The sequence below is a fragment of the Penicillium diatomitis genome (genome assembly GCF_028827545.1).
Source record: "Penicillium diatomitis strain IBT 30728 chromosome Unknown utg000004l_segment0_segment0, whole genome shotgun sequence".
NCBI classification, from domain to species: domain Eukaryota; kingdom Fungi; phylum Ascomycota; class Eurotiomycetes; order Eurotiales; family Aspergillaceae; genus Penicillium; species Penicillium diatomitis.
Window position 1 is genome coordinate 2878121 of NW_026623176.1, and position 16978 is coordinate 2895098.

Sequence of the window (16978 nt, forward strand, 5' to 3'; positions counted from 1 at the left end):
ATGTGACTAGTAATTAACTCCTCGGCCTTTCACTTCCCATATGATGTTGTCCTCTGGTATCAGTATGCTCATTTTTAACAGCTTAAGCTAGAGCTCCAGGTCTCGCAGCATGAGCTCCTCTGAACAAAACCATACCCCAACGCCTCCCAAATAAAGAAAAGTAACGCTTTGACCATATGGAGTTTATCTTAATCGATATTCTACCCCAAGGCTTCTTTCTCCTCTTTACTTTGCACGATACTGTACCATCATCATCACCACCATAACCACCACCACCATCGGGGCATCACTGCAATCAACCACCCACCACCGGAACAGCATCCATAAACGGAAGAACGAAGAGCTGAAAAATCAATACCATCATTACCATTTCATGATCTAGACTCTCAAGGCCCTCAGAAAATCCCGATCTTAATCCAAGTGCAGCTTCCACAGCCCATCTCCCAAATAATGACCCTCATCAATAACCACGCCTTTCCCTTTACTCTTGATCTCCTCGGTGCCAACCTTCAACGCACCGACAAGACAAACCTCTTCCTTCCCCTCTGCCTTTACAGCCACAACCTGTCCAGCTTCCAGCGCGTGTTCGGCGTCCGGTAGACGACCGCCGGGAGATGTCAAGCCGGGAGCCATCAAGGTTGCGCCGGAGAGGACGAAGCGAATCGCGCCGCGGTCAATCTGGACGGTAGGTAGAGCGCTAGGAAAGGCATGAATGAGACGGAGGTGGGGGACGGGGGGGTCGTCGAAGCGCTGGAAGAAGAGAGGGTTGGAGTCTATCGTGTAGAGAGTTGCGCGTTCGGGGCTAGTGGGGTGAGATTTTAGTTTTCCAATTTGAATTGGCCCGTGGACATATTCAAGTTGTCGAAATCCTTGCTCCGAGTATCGAGAGAAAGAGAAGTATGAATTGCATCGAGACGTACAGCTTGACTGCTTCCAATGAAGCTTTCTTGGGCATGATCTCTTCGATGTAAGGCTCGAATCCGGGATAAGTATCCAGGAGCTTTTGCCGCAAGGCACGAGCCGCTGAGGACTTGACCTTTGAGCGGTTGGTAGGTGGGATACTAGAAGGAGAAGCCGGATGTCAATCCAAGTTGTCTTGATTTCAAAGAAAACATAACAGGCAGTATCGTCAAGGGTGGAATTGTCGATATCGCGGATATAGCCTTGGGCGACATTTCTCCCTCCGCGGGGTTTGTTTCTCAACGAGAAGGGCTCGTTGACTCTTCTCGCGGTATCAACCAACCAACCACTTCAAAGAGCTTTCCAACGTCGCCGTAGTTCAGAGAAGGTGAGATCGATGATCATATAGCACTTACTCTTTCTTAAACATGATGTTGGTTGCTTGAATAAACTTGATACAAATGATGACGGGCAAAGTGGGATGCCGCGGGGAGTATCACGTGAGGATTTACAATAATGTAGCTGCTGGCCTGTCGCAAAGTCCAAAGCTCCAACGCGACTTGTTACCTCCACAGATACCAAGTCTTTGCGTGCTGGACAGCAGAATGGCATAAGATAGACCCCGAACGAAGCAATTTTTACAAGCACGTGTTCCAATGTGTATCAAGCTGAGAGTATGGACGACAGACACGACACCGCACGAGGCACATCAACTACCACTTGGCACTTGCAATAGTCTTTCCGGAATTTGGTGCACATACAACATGCGACCTACGCTAGGTATTACACATGACTACAGTCGACTTGTGAATTTGTATTCCAGAAATAGATGTGAAGGTTTGTATCATCAATTGAGCTTGCTATATCATTATTTTGATAATCTGCTTAAGACTTGGCAGCACCAGCCTTGATGAGCATGATGTCGCCATCTTCAACAACGTAGTCCTTGCCCTTGGTCATGATTTTACCGGCAGCCTTGACCGCGGCTTCATCACCGAGCTCCCGGAGGACACTGTAGTTGTACACAATGGCTTGGATGAAGGTCTTCTCGAAATCGGTGTGAATGACACCGGCAGCGCTGGGGGCCTTGATACCCTTACGGATAGTCCACTGGCGAACCTCATCCGCACCGGTGGTGAAGAAGCTGGCCAAGTTAAGAGCCTGACGCATGGTGGTGATAACCTTGGGAAGACCAGAGGCGGTGCCCAGTTTCTTGCACTCCTCGGCGGCAGCTTCGTCACCCAACTGTGTGAGACGCTCCTCGAACTGAGCAGAGATGGGCAGAATAGGAGAGTTGGGAGACTTCTCCTTGACCCACTCAAAGAGCTTGGGCAAGTACTTGTTCTTTTTGCGAATGAAGTCCTTCTCGCTCAGGTTGACCAGGTAGACAACAGGCTTGGCAGTGAGAAGGAACAGAGGGTTGATAACTTCGACCTGGATGACAATTTCAAGTCAGCACAACTCCATGAACACAAAGAGCTTGGACAGTAGACGTAAGGCCCAAAAGGTCTCCAGTGTTTTCTTTTCAGTGCAGTGCTTTAATTTCAAGATGCCCTCTAACGTGATATAAAAATGAGGGATTCAACGAGCTGGGTTATATTCGCGCAAGCGCTTATTCATCATGAAAACACGGGAGCCTTCATTTGTGCGGGCGGGTGGCGGGTGTAGCATGCAAAGGGAATGCGAGCGATGTGCAGTACATACCTCCTTAGGACCCCATTCACCCTCACGGATGTCCTTGCCATCCTGAAGCCATTGAAGCACCTTGGCAGTGGTGGCCTCCTCCTCCTTCAGCTTCTTCATCTCCAGAGACTGGCCGCCACGGCGAGTCTGCTTGGAAAGAGCCTCGAGAGCCTTCTCGACGAACTCGATATCCTTGATGCGCAGCTCCTCGCTGATGATGGTCAAGTCACGGACAGGGTCAACGTCACCCTCGACGTGGATAATCTCAGCATCGTCGAAGCAACGGACGACCTGGAAGATAGCATCGACAGCCCGGATGTGGGACAAGAACGAGTTGCCCAGACCAGCACCGGTGGAAGCGCCGCGAGTGAGACCGGCGATATCATACACGGTCAAGTTGGCGGGCACCTGAGACTTGGGCTTGTAGTGGTCACACAACCAGTCGAACCGCTCATCGGGAACAATGACGCGGGCCTCTTCGGGGTCAATGGTGGCATACGGGAAGTTGGCCGGGTTACCCAGAGAGGACTTGGTGATGGATTGGAAGAGCGTCGACTTGCCGACGTTGGCAAGACCAACCTAAAAGATCACATGGTGAGTGATGCGCACGGAGAAAACACTCCAATTGAAGAACGCGGAAACTGTGTTAAGAGGAGAAGAAGGAGAAGGAAAAGGGATGAGGGCGGAAGAGGGATTAAATAGTTTTCGTGGAACTAAAAGTGGACTGTGGTGTGCGAAAGGGCAGAAACGGGAATAATCAAATAAAATGAAAATTCGAAAAAAAAACCCCTCGCAGACAACGCAAGGCCAGGGTGGGGTCGTTGCTCACATACGATACCGCTCTTCAAGTTGTTGCCAGGACGGCCCAGCAGGACCTTCTCTTGCACTTGAGCCTTCTTGGGAGGCATTTTACTGGATTTTTTCTTCTTGCTGGAGTAGAAGCGACAGAGAAGAGGTGGGAGGTGGGGGAATGAGGAAGAGGAGCGAAGGCGGAAGCGGGCACAAGGAGGGCGCGCGGCAAAAGCAGGTCCAGCTGCGGATCGGTCAACGATGCGAAGGAAAAAAACGGAAGACGATGGAAGAGACGTGATGACGGGTGCCCACCGGATATGTGGACAGACGTTCTCGAGGTGATGTTTCAAGGTCTTAGAGACTGTACAAGAGCGAGTAATTGCAATTGAATTGAGCGAAAAGAGGTCAACAATCCCCTTGGAACGCGAGGCTTTAGAAGTTTTCTGCCGGTCATTTTGGACGCTGACCGCTCACGTGAACCCCTTGCCCTGTTCTCCTTGACGTCATGCCGCAATTGCAGGGTGCGCAAGGACATGGACATGTAACTACAGTCAACGGCTAGAATGACTGTAGGCCCAAAGCATACGAAGAAGGATTCAACCTGATGTCAAATCATCAATCGACTTATAATGCTACATTGCTTCGCATATGAGACGATAATCGATCAGAGGAGTCCGTCTCCCCCAAATCAACCATTAGGGTAGCACCGTCGGCAATAGACTTCAACAGAGGTGTAGTAAAATTACAGATTTGGGAAAGGCAGACATCAACGCATGATCAGAGATAGCGCTTGACTTTCGAAGACCGAGCAGCACAGAGCTATGCTAGGGCATCATGCTCCTAATTCGTATGACGCCAGGGCCGCCATGAAGGCCCCAATCCACCAACGCCAAAGATTGTGGGGGATATTATCTCAAAGTAATAAAAACTGAAGGGGAAATTCAAAGATCCATCGCGTCACCTGCTTCGGAGACTGTGTCTACCATGTCCAGGAGTTTGGCGTAAGGGACGGTAACCCGTTGAAGTTCACGATATTTCCCTAAAATAATCCGTTAGCATGACGGAAATGCATAGGCAGCCCCGCGCCTTCTGCTGCCTTGATTTCCTGGAGAGAAGACGTACCGAGTGCAAGAATCACTTCCTTGAGTAGAGTCTCACGAGGCCATCCACAAAGTTCCTCCTGTCCTTCACGCCAGTTGCGGTCCTCATGTTCGTTGGCCTGGAGCTTGGAGACAGTCACAGCGTCATCATCATCGTCATAGAGTCCACCAATGAGACCCTTCAATAGCTCTTCGACCTTGCCCTTCAATCCTTCTGCGCCGATGCGCTTAGCATACATGTTCAGATAAAGGCGGAACTCCTCTTTAGCCCCTAGTGATAGAGCTGCGGCCATACGGTTTTCAAGGTGGGCAATTGAGACGCTAGACTCGAACGTCTCATAGCCCTCCCGCGACAGCAAGACCTTGATAAGTCGCTGGAGGAAATATGCTCGTCCGCGGAGGAGGGCTTCGTTCGTGGTGTTGCGCTCCAAAAATGGAATGATACCAGCTGAGACGGCAGCTTTGGATTCCTTGGTCTCCTGGCTGCCTTCCCGGGCCTGAAGATTACCCACAGGAGCATCGGTAGAATTCCAGTATTGACTGCCGACGGCCCACCACGCTTCGGAGACACGTTGCCACGTGTACATAGCTGGATTGTAAGAATATCCCTCTCCATTGGTCAGCGACACGACGATTCTGCCTTCTGAATTGATACGAGCATCCGTGACAGCGGGTGTTGAGGTAGGGTTGCCCGCGAGAGTATGGATCGCAGCGTCCAGAACAGGCTGCAGAGAAATAGGTGGATGAGGGGAAGAAAGATGCTTCACGTTCCAAACGTAGCACATTCCCACTGAAGTGATGCAAAGAACCCAAGGGCCATTGCACTCTAGGATCACCGGCTGCGCCTCCAAAACTAAGGCGCTGACCAAGCGACGACCGGCAGGTGTCCAAAGATAGACTGATCCGTCTTCACATGCCACCGCCCATAGATTCTGGTTTCCGCAAACTAGAAGCACGCACTTGGGCAAGAAGTCCTGCCACAGGGGCTGCTCACCGCGGAACAGAGTAAGACGCACTGGCTCACGATCGCCAGCCCGTCCCGTAAGACTGGCGGCAGAGGGGTTTCTCGCCTCAAAGACCACGTCAATACGGCCTTTTTCTTTCACATTAGATTCCCCCGCCTGAGCAGGAGGCTCAGTCGGCTTTCCGTTAGGGTCAAGAGCACGTAAGATGAAACTTCGAATCTTGGGCACCGCCAATCTTGTCTGGCTGATCGACATGCACGGATTGGTGACCGCAGGACGAATGAACTCGGGGGTTGGCTGTTGACCACGGGTGGGAGGCTGCACGATGGCCGGTAGAAGGCCATCAAGGGTGTTGGTCAAGATCGGAGTGGCTCCATTTTGGCTGGCAGCAGCAATACGCTTCTCGACCTGCCCCTCTTCTTCGCCCTCCATCTGTGCCAGGGTACGCTTGTTCCCAAACAGCAACGCAGTCAATCCCCCTTTCGGTAGGCCGTCAAATGGCTTAGAAAGGTCAACCATAGACGTGAGGGCATCCCCCACGGCTTGGTTACTCACAGACGCCATGAGCCGGGTCTGAGGTAAGGAGGACTCGCCGGCTCCAGCACCGGAAACAAGCAATGGTGCGATGCGCTTTCTACCATCTTTGGTGTACGTAGGACGCGACTTCAGTCTCTCCAATTTAGCCATGTATGGATCTGGTTTAGGTGCCTCGGTTGCTGGCGTGGATGTTCCATTGGGCTGGGGATTTGTTGAGTCCGGTGCAGGAGATGGAACTCTGGCAGGCGTTGTACCACTTGATGGGGCTGTAGCCGCTGATGCCGCCGCGGTTCCATTGGTGTTGGCAGGCTGGGCATGTCCATCGCCCATCAGAGCTCCCATACGGCCTTCGACACCTCTGAGTTCATCAGCCTTGCTCTGCTCCTCGAGCAGCAGCCCATCTGTAGTCTCGGTGATTCCGGCTCCCTTGCGGTTGGTGCCGAATTTCGTGAGAGATTTCTCGTTTTCTTCCATTTCAGTGGCCCAGCCCAGCTCTCCGTCCTCGAAGCGCAGTGCCAGGATCGTCCCATCGAGAGCAGTTGCGTACAGACACTTGCCATCAGGGCTCCACGCGAGATCTGAGATCGACTTGGCCGCCATTTCCTGCGCGACAACAATTGGGCGGGCATTGCTCGTAATCCAGACACTCAGAGACTTATCTGCACCGGCGCACGCAATGACTGTGATATGATGTTGGGGAGCGTGGTTATCGGTTTGGTTTTTCTTGATGGGTTCTCTTGAGTAAAGACGAGGGGAGAACGAGCACACCTCTACAGGCGCCTCGTGTCCAATGAGGTTGATGTCTCCATCCCACGATCCACGGTTAATGATGGCAACTGAGCTCACCGGTCCATTCACGGCGTTTGCAGCGGCGATGTGCATCCCATCCGGGGACCACGAACACCGGCGGAAGTAGGCTGTCAAGGGAGAGTTGGCGAAGGGCGCTGTAATTGTGTGTTCTAACATGAAATTGTTCATTTGGTCATGGGAGGTAGAGTTGGGGGTAGGTGAGGTGAATCGGAAAACGCGCACAGTCCGATCATCGCTCGCTGTGGCAAAATATTTGTTGGCTGGATCAAATGTGATGCCCTTGACATGGCTTTGGTGCACCACTATCGTCTTCAGTTTTTCAAACGTATGCCCCGACCATACAACAATTTTAGAGTCAAGTCCAACCGACACAAGAATTGAAGAATCATGCGACCATCCCAAATCTTGCACATCATTATCGTGACCAATTAAGCGGCGAATCGTTCGCCAATTTTCGACCGGGGGTGCCTCATCCGAGCCTGTGTGTCCAGGTACGTTAGTCTCCTCCGCTGAGACTTGAAAAGCATAGCCAGCTTACCAAAGGTGGAGTGTGTTGGGGGATTCGAATCAAGCGTGTAGACGCAAACAATCTTATCGTCCGCGCCTGACGCCAAGTATTTTCCGTTTGGCGAGAATCGAACCGTATGAATGGTACCTGAGTGGTTGCTCATGGACGCGAGCTGCTTGGGTTTACTCGCAAATTCTGGGTTGTCGGTGTTGTGAATGGCCTCGATAGACCAGATGCGAACGTATCCATCTACCAAGCGAAACCATCAGTATGAGCGCCTCCATTTTGATTGACTGGTCCTTCATGCGGCCAGCAAGAGGAGAATTCTTTTGGCCCTCGTCGCTTCAGGAAAACCCACCTCCAGCAGCGGTCACGAGTCGCTTCCCGTCGGGCGAGACATCGCAACTGTAAACCTCGAAATCCTTCCGTTCACCTATGGAGATCATTTGATTAGAGCGTCTCGATGGTCCATGGTGTAGGGAGTCAGAGTCAGTCTGAAAATACCTCCATGAGTCAGCCACACGGGCTTGATGATGTGCATTTTGACTGGGAGCTCAAAGGCTCTTTGCGCCTGGAGATTCGGAACGAAATCGAGCTGGTGCTCTATGCGATGGCCACAGGGGACCTGCTCGACATCGCAGACCGGCAGAGCAGCGCCAGTCAAGAAAGCAACAATCGGAGACGTAGAGAAGTAACCTCAGGCGATATGACTTCGAGGAATGATAATCGATAGCGCTGTGTTGCGTCGAGAGGGGAATGGATGCTTAGGTTTTGGTTATCAGGCGCGCCCGCTCAAAAAGTCGCGGGCGATCTCCAGCTTAGTCGTCGCTGGTGGCCCGAGCTCCATTTCGCGTTCTTACTTTAAATGGGTCTTGGATCTGGTCAAAAGCTCGGGGAATATCAGGATGTCCGATCAACCCTGTCGTTCGCTATTTTCGATCAATTTTTGTTGCAAAATCGCGAAGATGTTGATCAACATGCTACGTACACATACTACTAAAAATTGACATTCTCCAACCTACTTGACATAGATGTTGCGTTGGCCACATTGAAGATTCTCGAAAGATGATGGGGTGAACTGCGCGTGCAACCTTATTCAAAATATATCCGTGCACCGAGCCTAAGGTTGCCTCTCCGTATTTAACAGGGAGAGCAACTTGGAAATGTGCGCATTATCAAGAGGAATAGGAGGCCACAAGCCAGATCTGAGGAGACTACAATATACGTTAGCGAGGTATGAGGAGTTTTCTAAGAATGGTCTAAAAAAAGCATCATTAGAACGACCATCCAAAAAGACCTATCAAAAAGACCATTCAACCCAATAAGGTTACTATACTTCATCGCCTGACTACCTAAAGATTAGACTCACGCCCACCTGCGTCCATGAGAGGTCTGCTGTAGCTAATAAGCTATAGGTAGTTCCCAAAAGATCACGTATAGTACCTTAGCCCCTAATCTTGCTGTATGGATGAATAAAAGTCGGTGCCTCCTACCTACCCGGCATTAAGCCTACCTGGCATTTCCACCAACGACTGAATTGGGTAACCTGGGCTAAGTTACTGGCCTACCTACGTAGGTACCATGAGGCTGAATAAAGCACGCAGGCAACTACCCCATCCCGTCCTTCCCTAACATGACGACCAGGACGTAAGTAACTTGACAGAAAGAACTATTAATGATTCGATACGGAATCATTTAATCTACTTGTCTTCCTAGCTCTTCGACTCGCAAGAAGGGGGATGAAATGTCTTTGTCTACATAATGAGTAATAATACAACGTGTGCTCGCAGCGGCACCTAGAACGAACCAGCATGTCATTTCATCCGGAAGGTGTGGAATGTATACGGGCCAAGAAGGCTGCGTACCATGCGGAAGCCTCGAGCGAAAAGAGTGAGATCACAGCGGAGGCCGATGGTAACTGAAACGAGCGAGCACGATTAAGAGGACACCCAGGAGGAATTGAGGTGGGGGTAGGTCGGAAGGAGGATGTGTGGCTGGAAGGACGATGTCGATTACTGCTATTCACTGGGCGAAGTTCATTTCTTTTGACTAGCCTCCTCGAAACTGTCCAACACATTCTGGGCAACGCTATTTTGCGACACCTCTTCAGAAAGTGCTGAGTCCACCTCGCTGTCGACCTGCTGGGAGTGACCTGCCTTCTGGCTGGAGGCAGGATCCTGCTGGCCGAGCGCCTTAGCAGCCATGCTCTTCGCCTGGGTTTCGTTGATCTTGCCATACACAGACATGGCAGATGCAATCATGCCTCCCATATCCCCAACATTGCCGGGCACAACAACAGCCGTGCCCTCGCGAGCAAGCTTAGAGAAGGCATCAACATATTGCTCGGCCACGCGAAGACTGAGTGCACCCTGCGCAGACTCCTGACCTTCCTGAATAGCACGAGCCACCGCCTCAATTCCGCGAGCGGTAGCCTCTGCCTTCAGCTTGATAGCCTCAGCCTCACCAGCAGCGCGATTGATCTGCTCCGACCGCAAAGCCTCAGAGGCAAGAATCACGGATTGCTTGCGACCTTCGGCAATGTTGATAGCACTTTGCCGTTGACCCTCAGAGTCCAGAATCTCGGCGCGCTTAGAGCGCTCAGCGGTGACCTGGCGGTGCATGGCTGCTACAACGCCATCAGGTGCATGAATGTCTCTGATCTCATATCGCAGGCAGACAACACCCCAGTCCTGTGCAGCCTCATTGATTGCTTGTGTGATGTTGGTGTTCAGTGTCGCACGTTCCTTGAGAACATGGTCCAAGGTCAATTGTCCGATCTCGGATCGCATAGTAGTCTGGGCTAGCTGGGAAATGGCGTATTCGGCATCTTCCACTCCGTAACTATTTTGATGTATTGTCGATTAGCGTCAATGTGCCTCATATCAAGTTCGAGAATGGAGTCCCGCTATCTTGCACTTACCTCGCCTTGTACGCATCAAACACCCTTGTGTACAACACACCATCCAACTCCAATGTGACGTTGTCCGCGGTGATAGCATTTTGACTGGGGATCTCGATCGCAGACTCCTTCAAGCTCTTGACGTACGCAATGCGATCGATAAATGGCATGAGAATGGCCAATCCGGGTTCCAGAATGCGATGAAACTTTCCCATGCGCTCAACGATCCACGCAGTCTGCTGTGGAACGAAGCGAATGACTGTGTTGGCTGGGAGAGCCTGCCGATTTGTGAAGTAAGTTGAAGGAAAGCCTCCTCCTTGGGAACCGCCCGCAGCCGCAAAATTGCTGAAGATGGATTCCGGGGCAAGACTCCGCGGAGAGTTTGAGACCGAGCGAGCTTGTGTCGTGGTTACGACATGCGTGGACGCCGGTCTGGGCAGACGACGCGAATGGGTGAGGACATTCGCACTGCGAGACTGGGCAAGTCTCGATGCCTGGCGGGTCATACCCTCCATCTTGAATGCAGGAATTAATGCGAGGGGATGGTGGCGTGAGGTAGGGAAGAATGGGCAGGACCAGGCGATACATCCGGGTAAGCTGAGCTGTCTCGCTGATGCTCCGTTTAAGTGGCCTGAGGCCTCAAGGCCACCAAAGACTCAGCCCTTCTCCGCAGTCCGCACCGAAGTAGAAGCGTCTCCATCGAGCGCCACATGTGCTATACAGTCATGTACTGTATGTTCACCCAACTGGTCCAGAGCAATGCGGTACACAACGCTAATCCATAACCTCTCAACGTGTCACTCAAGATCAGTGCTCGTCTGGACCTCTGTAATACCTCGCAGCTCAGGACGCAGTTTCCACAACAATGTCATGCCCGTACCGGCAGCCATGGCTTCATGTAGGATGTCAATGCAATTCTTCCTTCAGAGCCCCAACCCTCGATTCCTCAGGCATCGTGCTATGACAGTATGACTATCATGCAATGCATAAGATACGCGACCAATACGAAATTTCCTTTTGAAGAAGAAGCAGTCTGACAATAAACACACATATTTGAATTTGGAAACCGTACACTGCCTTCTGCTGCAGAAGCATGCCCATATGCCAACAAATTCGTTAAACCACATTGCAAGTGTCGAGGCAAAATGACCGAATCGTCACGGGTTGATAAGGGCCAACGGCACACGCACACTCAAAGTCAGGGGACAAGACAGATAACCTGAAAACAATAATACTCTATGACCCGTGAAATAAGCGGAAACGTTCAAAGCCCAAAGGGCGGACTTTTGGTATCAGGCAAAAGGAAACGGCGAATGTTTTGTTCGTGGATATCAAACCCGAGTCCAGGTATCGTTCCAAGGAAGAATAAAGGGACTGGGAAGCCGTGAGTCCGAGAAAGAAGACGACATGGAAGTGGAGAGGAGTAACAGAAAGATGACAATGTTGAAAGGTGAAAACAAAACTCCGAGGGGTCCGTGGCACATCAGAAGACCCTAGAATAAAATCATGTGGCGCTGAAGAATAACCAGAAAAGCGGAAATGCATGTAGGTTTCCCAAGCACAAGGATGCTGGTCGAGACAGGTAGACAAAAGTGAGTTGAACAGAGGAATAGATGATCAGACAGCCAAAAAAAAACAACAAAAATCCAAAGACAGGGAGAGTTTTTGGACTCAAAATGAAGAGCAAGATGTTCTCACGGGGCAAAAGTCTGCCGATACCCCGTGCTGTGCTCACGCCTCACGGACTCTATTGTAGAGAGTGTCGATGACGCGACGATTGGCTTCTACCACCAGACCACAGGTCATGGCCGAAGTCAGAACATCAGCGATCGCAGTCTGAAGGCGCATTGTCTGATGTCCGCTCAGATAAACCATGTCAGTCAACACTTCTTCGGGACAAGGAGTGGGGTTGAGTAGGCAGACTTGATAAAAGCCCAAGAGTGCGAAATATCCAGAATCAGCGTTTCGGGTGAGGAGGTCATCGAGTGCAGCCCGTCTGAATTTATTGTAGAGGCGAGAATCGAAATTTTGAAGAAGGGAAAGCATCCAGGAACGATAATGAACACCGTCTTCGGCAGCATGGTTGATTGTTGGGTAGGCCCACGGAACCTTGGTATGAGGAGTGCTGGCCGAACGACGAGAAGGGGGGAAACTTTTGAGAGAGGGCCATTCGCGGTTGGACAACCGGTCCTGCCGTTTTAAGAATCGAATTGTGGAATTCAGATTAGAACCCGACGGAGACAGTTGGGTCGTGTACCGTTCGTGAGTAAAGTGACTGATAAATGAAGAGAACCTGATCGTCAGTACATGGCTTCAGACATCGTATGTGCGATGAGACAAACCTTGGCTGGCACCACTGCGTCTCAGAGGAAGAGTGGATCGACTGGCTGTTCTGTGGGTTTAATCCGCACGCTAGGGACGCGTTAATATCCGAAATATCCATGGGAATGAAGTGGGAGCCTCGGACTTGGGGGCTGGGTTTGGATCCAGGACGGGTCAGGGGAATGCCTACGTTGCTGATCTCATTCTGGGATGGCTGGAACTCAGCGGCGGCCGACGAAAGAGAAATTCGAGACTCCGGAACACCGTTTGCAGTGCCATTGGGGACAAAGGGGCGAGATCCGGGGTGCATGGAGCCGTTCGAGGTGGCGTCGGCGTGGTTTGATGTGGTGTTTGGTTCGTCGTGCTTCACGGTGACCTGAGCCATCGGAGCACCTTCGTGCTGGGCACAGGGCTCCCGCTGCTCAACAGGGAGTACCCACTGAGCCCACTTTTCCCTCGGTCGAAGACGGTCCACGCCGTCCTCGCCCATTTGGTACTCCACATTTCGAAGACCGCGTGATACGTGACGAAGCATCTCGAAGTCTTCGGTCAAAGTTCTCATGCGCTTGAAGCCAGCGACAACGGCCAGTGGGACGAATCCTTGGGAATCCATGTGTCGGCGCAGGAACATGTCCTTGCACATGTTGTCAACCGAGAAGTAGTATTCGAGCTGCATAGACAGCATGTTCATGAAGGCGAAAGGCTCCATGTACTGCTGATAGGGAACAGCGCTCATTGGACCGGGGGCCACGTTAGAGTATGAGGGGTACATCGTGTTGATCTCAGCGGGGTACGTGTACACAGGGTTGTACATGCCGCCGGAAGCGGGCAATGATGGTGATCGCATGGGCATACGGTTGCCTTGCTGTTGGTTGTTTTGGACCGTGTGCTGTTGAGACCGTTGGCGGTCGTTGAAGCCGAACTTACCGGGCACAAAGGTGTTGCCCATGCCGAACTGGTTGTGCTGGTTGTAGTTCGTGAACGGGCGAGGAGCACGGTTGGGGTGGCGACCTCCACGGTCCGCACGGTTATCCCCACGCTCGCGATTAAAGTCGTGGAAGCCCGCAGCATCACGACTGGGGTCTGCGGACTTGGAGCCGGACTCGACGCGGCGATCAGTGGCACGAGCAGTAGCTTGAGCATCGATGGCCAGATGGGCACCCTTGGCACCACGGTCACCGGCTCGGCCTTCCTGGTTCTTGAAGAACTGCTTCCCGTCACGCATGGGGCGGGGTGCCTGCTCACCACCGTTCAATTTTTGGCCATTGACAGCACTGTCCTCTGGACCACGGGGAGCACGGCCACGGTCCACATGTTGAGCCTTGCGTGCATCCGGGTTGCTGACATCAGCGCTGGCAGAGCGCCGGCCTTGCGCAGGGAGGGAGGCGGCACGAGCAGCTCCATTGTCATGGCGGCCGCGCTCTCCAGGCCCCTGCTTTCCAGCAGCAGTTGCACCAGGCTGACCAGAGCCAGTCTTCTCGGTGGATGCGGCGCTGCTTCCGTGAGGACCACCGCGACCACCATCGCGTCCTCCTCGAGTGGTTCTGCGACCACCACGGCCGGACGTCGTGGGGAGTGGGGTGTTGAACACAGCCGTGGGGACATAGTTGACCGGCATCCATTTCTCCTTTCCATGGGAGCGAGCGACGGGGCTCTTGTCGGTTCGCTCCGGCTTATCACCCTTCTCCTGGGCCTTCTTCTTATCCTCGCCCAGAGCAGTCTGGGGAGTCGGCCACGAAGACGCATCTGCGACGGGCGGGATGCCTTCATCACGTCCCTTGCCATCAGACTTCTTACCCTTGGTTCCATCCACTGTGCTATCGGCACCCTTCTTCTTCGTGCCAGCCTTGGCAGGATCTTGCGTGGACTCTTCGGATTTGGGCTTTGCCATGGGAACTACTGGCACGGTCTTGGCCTTGGCCTCCTGAGCTTCCTTTCGTTGCTGCCAGATGTTGACAGATGGAAGAGGGGCAGCTTTCAACTCCTTTGGTGGAGCAGGCTTCTCCGACTTCTCCCCCTTGTCCGATTTTTCAGACTTCTCAGACTTCTCAGCTTTGTCCTTGGACTTCTCAGAGCTACTGTCGGACTTCCCAGCCTTGGCCTCCGATTGTGCCTGCTTCTCAGATGGGGCGGCACTTCCATTCGTGGTATTGGAGGAATCGGTATCCTTTGACTGAGTGGCATTTGAACGAACACTCGGAGATGCAGTGCGGGAGTTGTTCGCCTTTGATCGCTGGACGTGCTTGCTGGTCACCGTGGTGAATTCGGCATCGTTGTCAACACTTGTCGTAGAGGTCTCCATCTCTTGCGGGGTTTCTGTCTCGGAGGCCGTGGTCACAGACTCGGTTTGAGCTGCAATGCTCTCAGTCTGTTCCTCAACCTTCTGCTCAGCTTTCTCGGGTTCAGTTGAAGCAGGCTTGCTGGACACTGGATTTCCGGCAGCGCCTTTGGCGGCTTGCGCGTAAGAAAAAGTGGCGCTCATTTTGGATGAGTGCAGCGACGAGGGAGCTTTTATGTGATGTTTTTTTTTTCCTGCGAAGGATTGATCTATTACAGATCAGAGGATTGATGGGGAGACAAGAGTCTCTTCACACGCTGAACGCGTGATTCAAAGTCAAGCACCAGGTGGCACTCGAGCCGTGTCTCGCAATCAGAATACGACACTGCTCCACGGCAGGTTTCACGCAGGTCGATGTTGTCTGTTCACTCAAGATTGAAGAACACGGACGTGGAGGGAGGACGAGAGAGCCAGCCGATATTGTTGGTGATCTGTGTTGGCTCAGAGATGAGGTCGCGTGATCAAAGGATATGATCCAGCAACTAATACGTCGGGTCGAACGAAGCTGGGGACCACTGACAAGGCTGAAAGGGCTATGTCGAGTTTCTGGACCGAAGTGGCTTGATCGGGGACGAAGCGACAAATTAATGAACAGGCGAACACACAGATCCTAAACCTAACGCGCCAATGTCAGCTCAAGTGTTGCGTACTGTGCGGCTTGTGTCCGGGTCACAATCCGGACGACTTGGGTCAGACAAATGAACAAGAGACTCTCGAGAAGTCCAACAGCCTCCGGCAGCGGAGGGCGGGACGTATGAAGATCGTCTCTATGTCCAAGTGACTGGAATCTCGCTTAGGATCCTTTCGGAGAGTCTAAATGACGAGGTCGCGCGAGCCAAGCGTAACGGATGAGAGCGGATGGCTCGAAGGGATATGCTTTAGTGGGCGACACGAACAAGATAATGGCGTCCAAATCTCTGGTGGGAGACGTAGCGCCGACTTGTGCAGATTGGGCGATGTATGCGTTGTGCACCGGGGTTGGCGTATTTGCGCGGAGCGTTAAATCGATCGACGTAAAATCACGGACGGATTTCTTAGACGACGGAGATGGGCACTGTGGTCCGCTTGGCCAAGGTCAGAACACAGAAACGGGTTTTTTGTAAGAAAAGAAAAAAAAAGGAAAAGAAAAGTAAAGCCAGGAAGCATTCAAATAAACCCCCACAAAGACTTATCAGAGAGATGACGCACAGGAAAGGCTTCGAGGGGATGGAGGTATGAGGGAGGGGAGATATGAAGGAAGGTAGGAGTTGGAGGAGGAAGAGGGACGGAAAACGCAAAATTATGATTTGGGTAATCAGGGCCGTCAGTTGTGGTAGCGGGGTGTATCTGCCCGTGCAGAGCCCAGCACGACAGACTCAGAAAGAGGACCACGCATTGTCCCGCAAGCGCGCGTTACTTGTGACAAACAAATCAACCACGCACTACCTCTTCCACGCACTGCATCGATATTACTGACCTGATCCTTTTTTGCTATGGGCAGAATCTCGACAGTCCCCCTCTCACAGCTGAGGAGGTGTAGGCGATGCAGGTGATCAGCAATTTCACGGAGAAAAAAAAATATTAAAAAATTCTGAACTATGGAGACCTTGTGGAATCCCTCGGTGCCGTAGCCGTAGCCGTATGCCCCCACGGAAAGATTTGGGGCCTTCAGTTCCCTTCACACACAAGTGGCACGACCAGACAGTGAGTGCTGAACAGTAGCATTGTGCCAGTGCAGGACTCCGTGAGTCAGTCGTCCTAGTCAGTAGTGGCTATTTAGTAGTCACACAACCCCATCCTGCTCCCCAAGGCCCGTGGCTCATGGAGGTAAGACAATTCCGGAATGCGCGCCGTTGGAGCGACTGCCGTGCTCTCTTCTTCTGGCTTAGTTGGAAGCAGCCGAGGAGGGTTTCGACAGCACCCAATAGCGAGTGGAGCTATAAGGACCCTTTGGTATGACAAGCAATTACCATTCGGAGTCGTGAATCGCCAGCCTGAGGTCTGCTCGTATAGGGATGACCGCCTCTAGAGTGAGGTCCAATATGAGAGACCGGCAAGCACTTGCGGTAGGTGTCTTGACTCTTGAGGAGCCTCTCTCTACAAGACAGATGGCGGATGCCAACCACAGTCATCCTCGATGGTTCA

At 52.3% G+C, this 16978-nt stretch overlaps 5 protein-coding genes across 5 annotated transcripts; all 5 read right to left on the reverse strand.

Moving 5' to 3' along the window:
- Window positions 1-411: 411 nt before the first annotated feature.
- Window positions 412-1330, reverse strand: N7539_004255 (translation machinery-associated protein 20; the record flags this gene model as incomplete). Its single annotated transcript, XM_056933857.1, has 3 exons — window positions 412-802; window positions 921-1061; window positions 1317-1330. 3 exons carry the CDS (start codon window positions 1328-1330, stop codon window positions 412-414), a joined length of 546 nt encoding a protein of 181 aa, XP_056791398.1.
- A 455-nt stretch (window positions 1331-1785) lies between these two features.
- Window positions 1786-3491, reverse strand: N7539_004256 (YchF/Obg family ATPase; the record flags this gene model as incomplete). The annotated part of the gene is made up of 3 exons (XM_056933858.1): window positions 1786-2334; window positions 2605-3162; window positions 3417-3491. 3 exons carry the CDS (start codon window positions 3489-3491, stop codon window positions 1786-1788), a joined length of 1182 nt encoding a protein of 393 aa, XP_056791399.1.
- An 825-nt stretch (window positions 3492-4316) lies between these two features.
- On the reverse strand, window positions 4317-7741 carry hir1 (putative histone transcription regulator Hir1; the record flags this gene model as incomplete). The annotated part of the gene is made up of 4 exons (XM_056933859.1): window positions 4317-4414; window positions 4498-7266; window positions 7326-7544; window positions 7654-7741. 4 exons carry the CDS (start codon window positions 7739-7741, stop codon window positions 4317-4319), a joined length of 3174 nt encoding a protein of 1057 aa, XP_056791400.1.
- Window positions 7742-9331: 1590 nt separating this feature from the next.
- Window positions 9332-10709, reverse strand: N7539_004258 (SPFH domain-containing protein; the record flags this gene model as incomplete). Its single annotated transcript, XM_056933860.1, has 2 exons — window positions 9332-10136; window positions 10216-10709. 2 exons carry the CDS (start codon window positions 10707-10709, stop codon window positions 9332-9334), a joined length of 1299 nt encoding a protein of 432 aa, XP_056791401.1.
- Window positions 10710-12418: 1709 nt separating this feature from the next.
- Window positions 12419-14998, reverse strand: N7539_004259 (La domain family; the record flags this gene model as incomplete). Its single annotated transcript, XM_056933861.1, has 1 exon — window positions 12419-14998. One exon carries the CDS (start codon window positions 14996-14998, stop codon window positions 12419-12421), a length of 2580 nt encoding a protein of 859 aa, XP_056791402.1.
- Between the last annotated feature and the right edge of the window lie 1980 nt (window positions 14999-16978).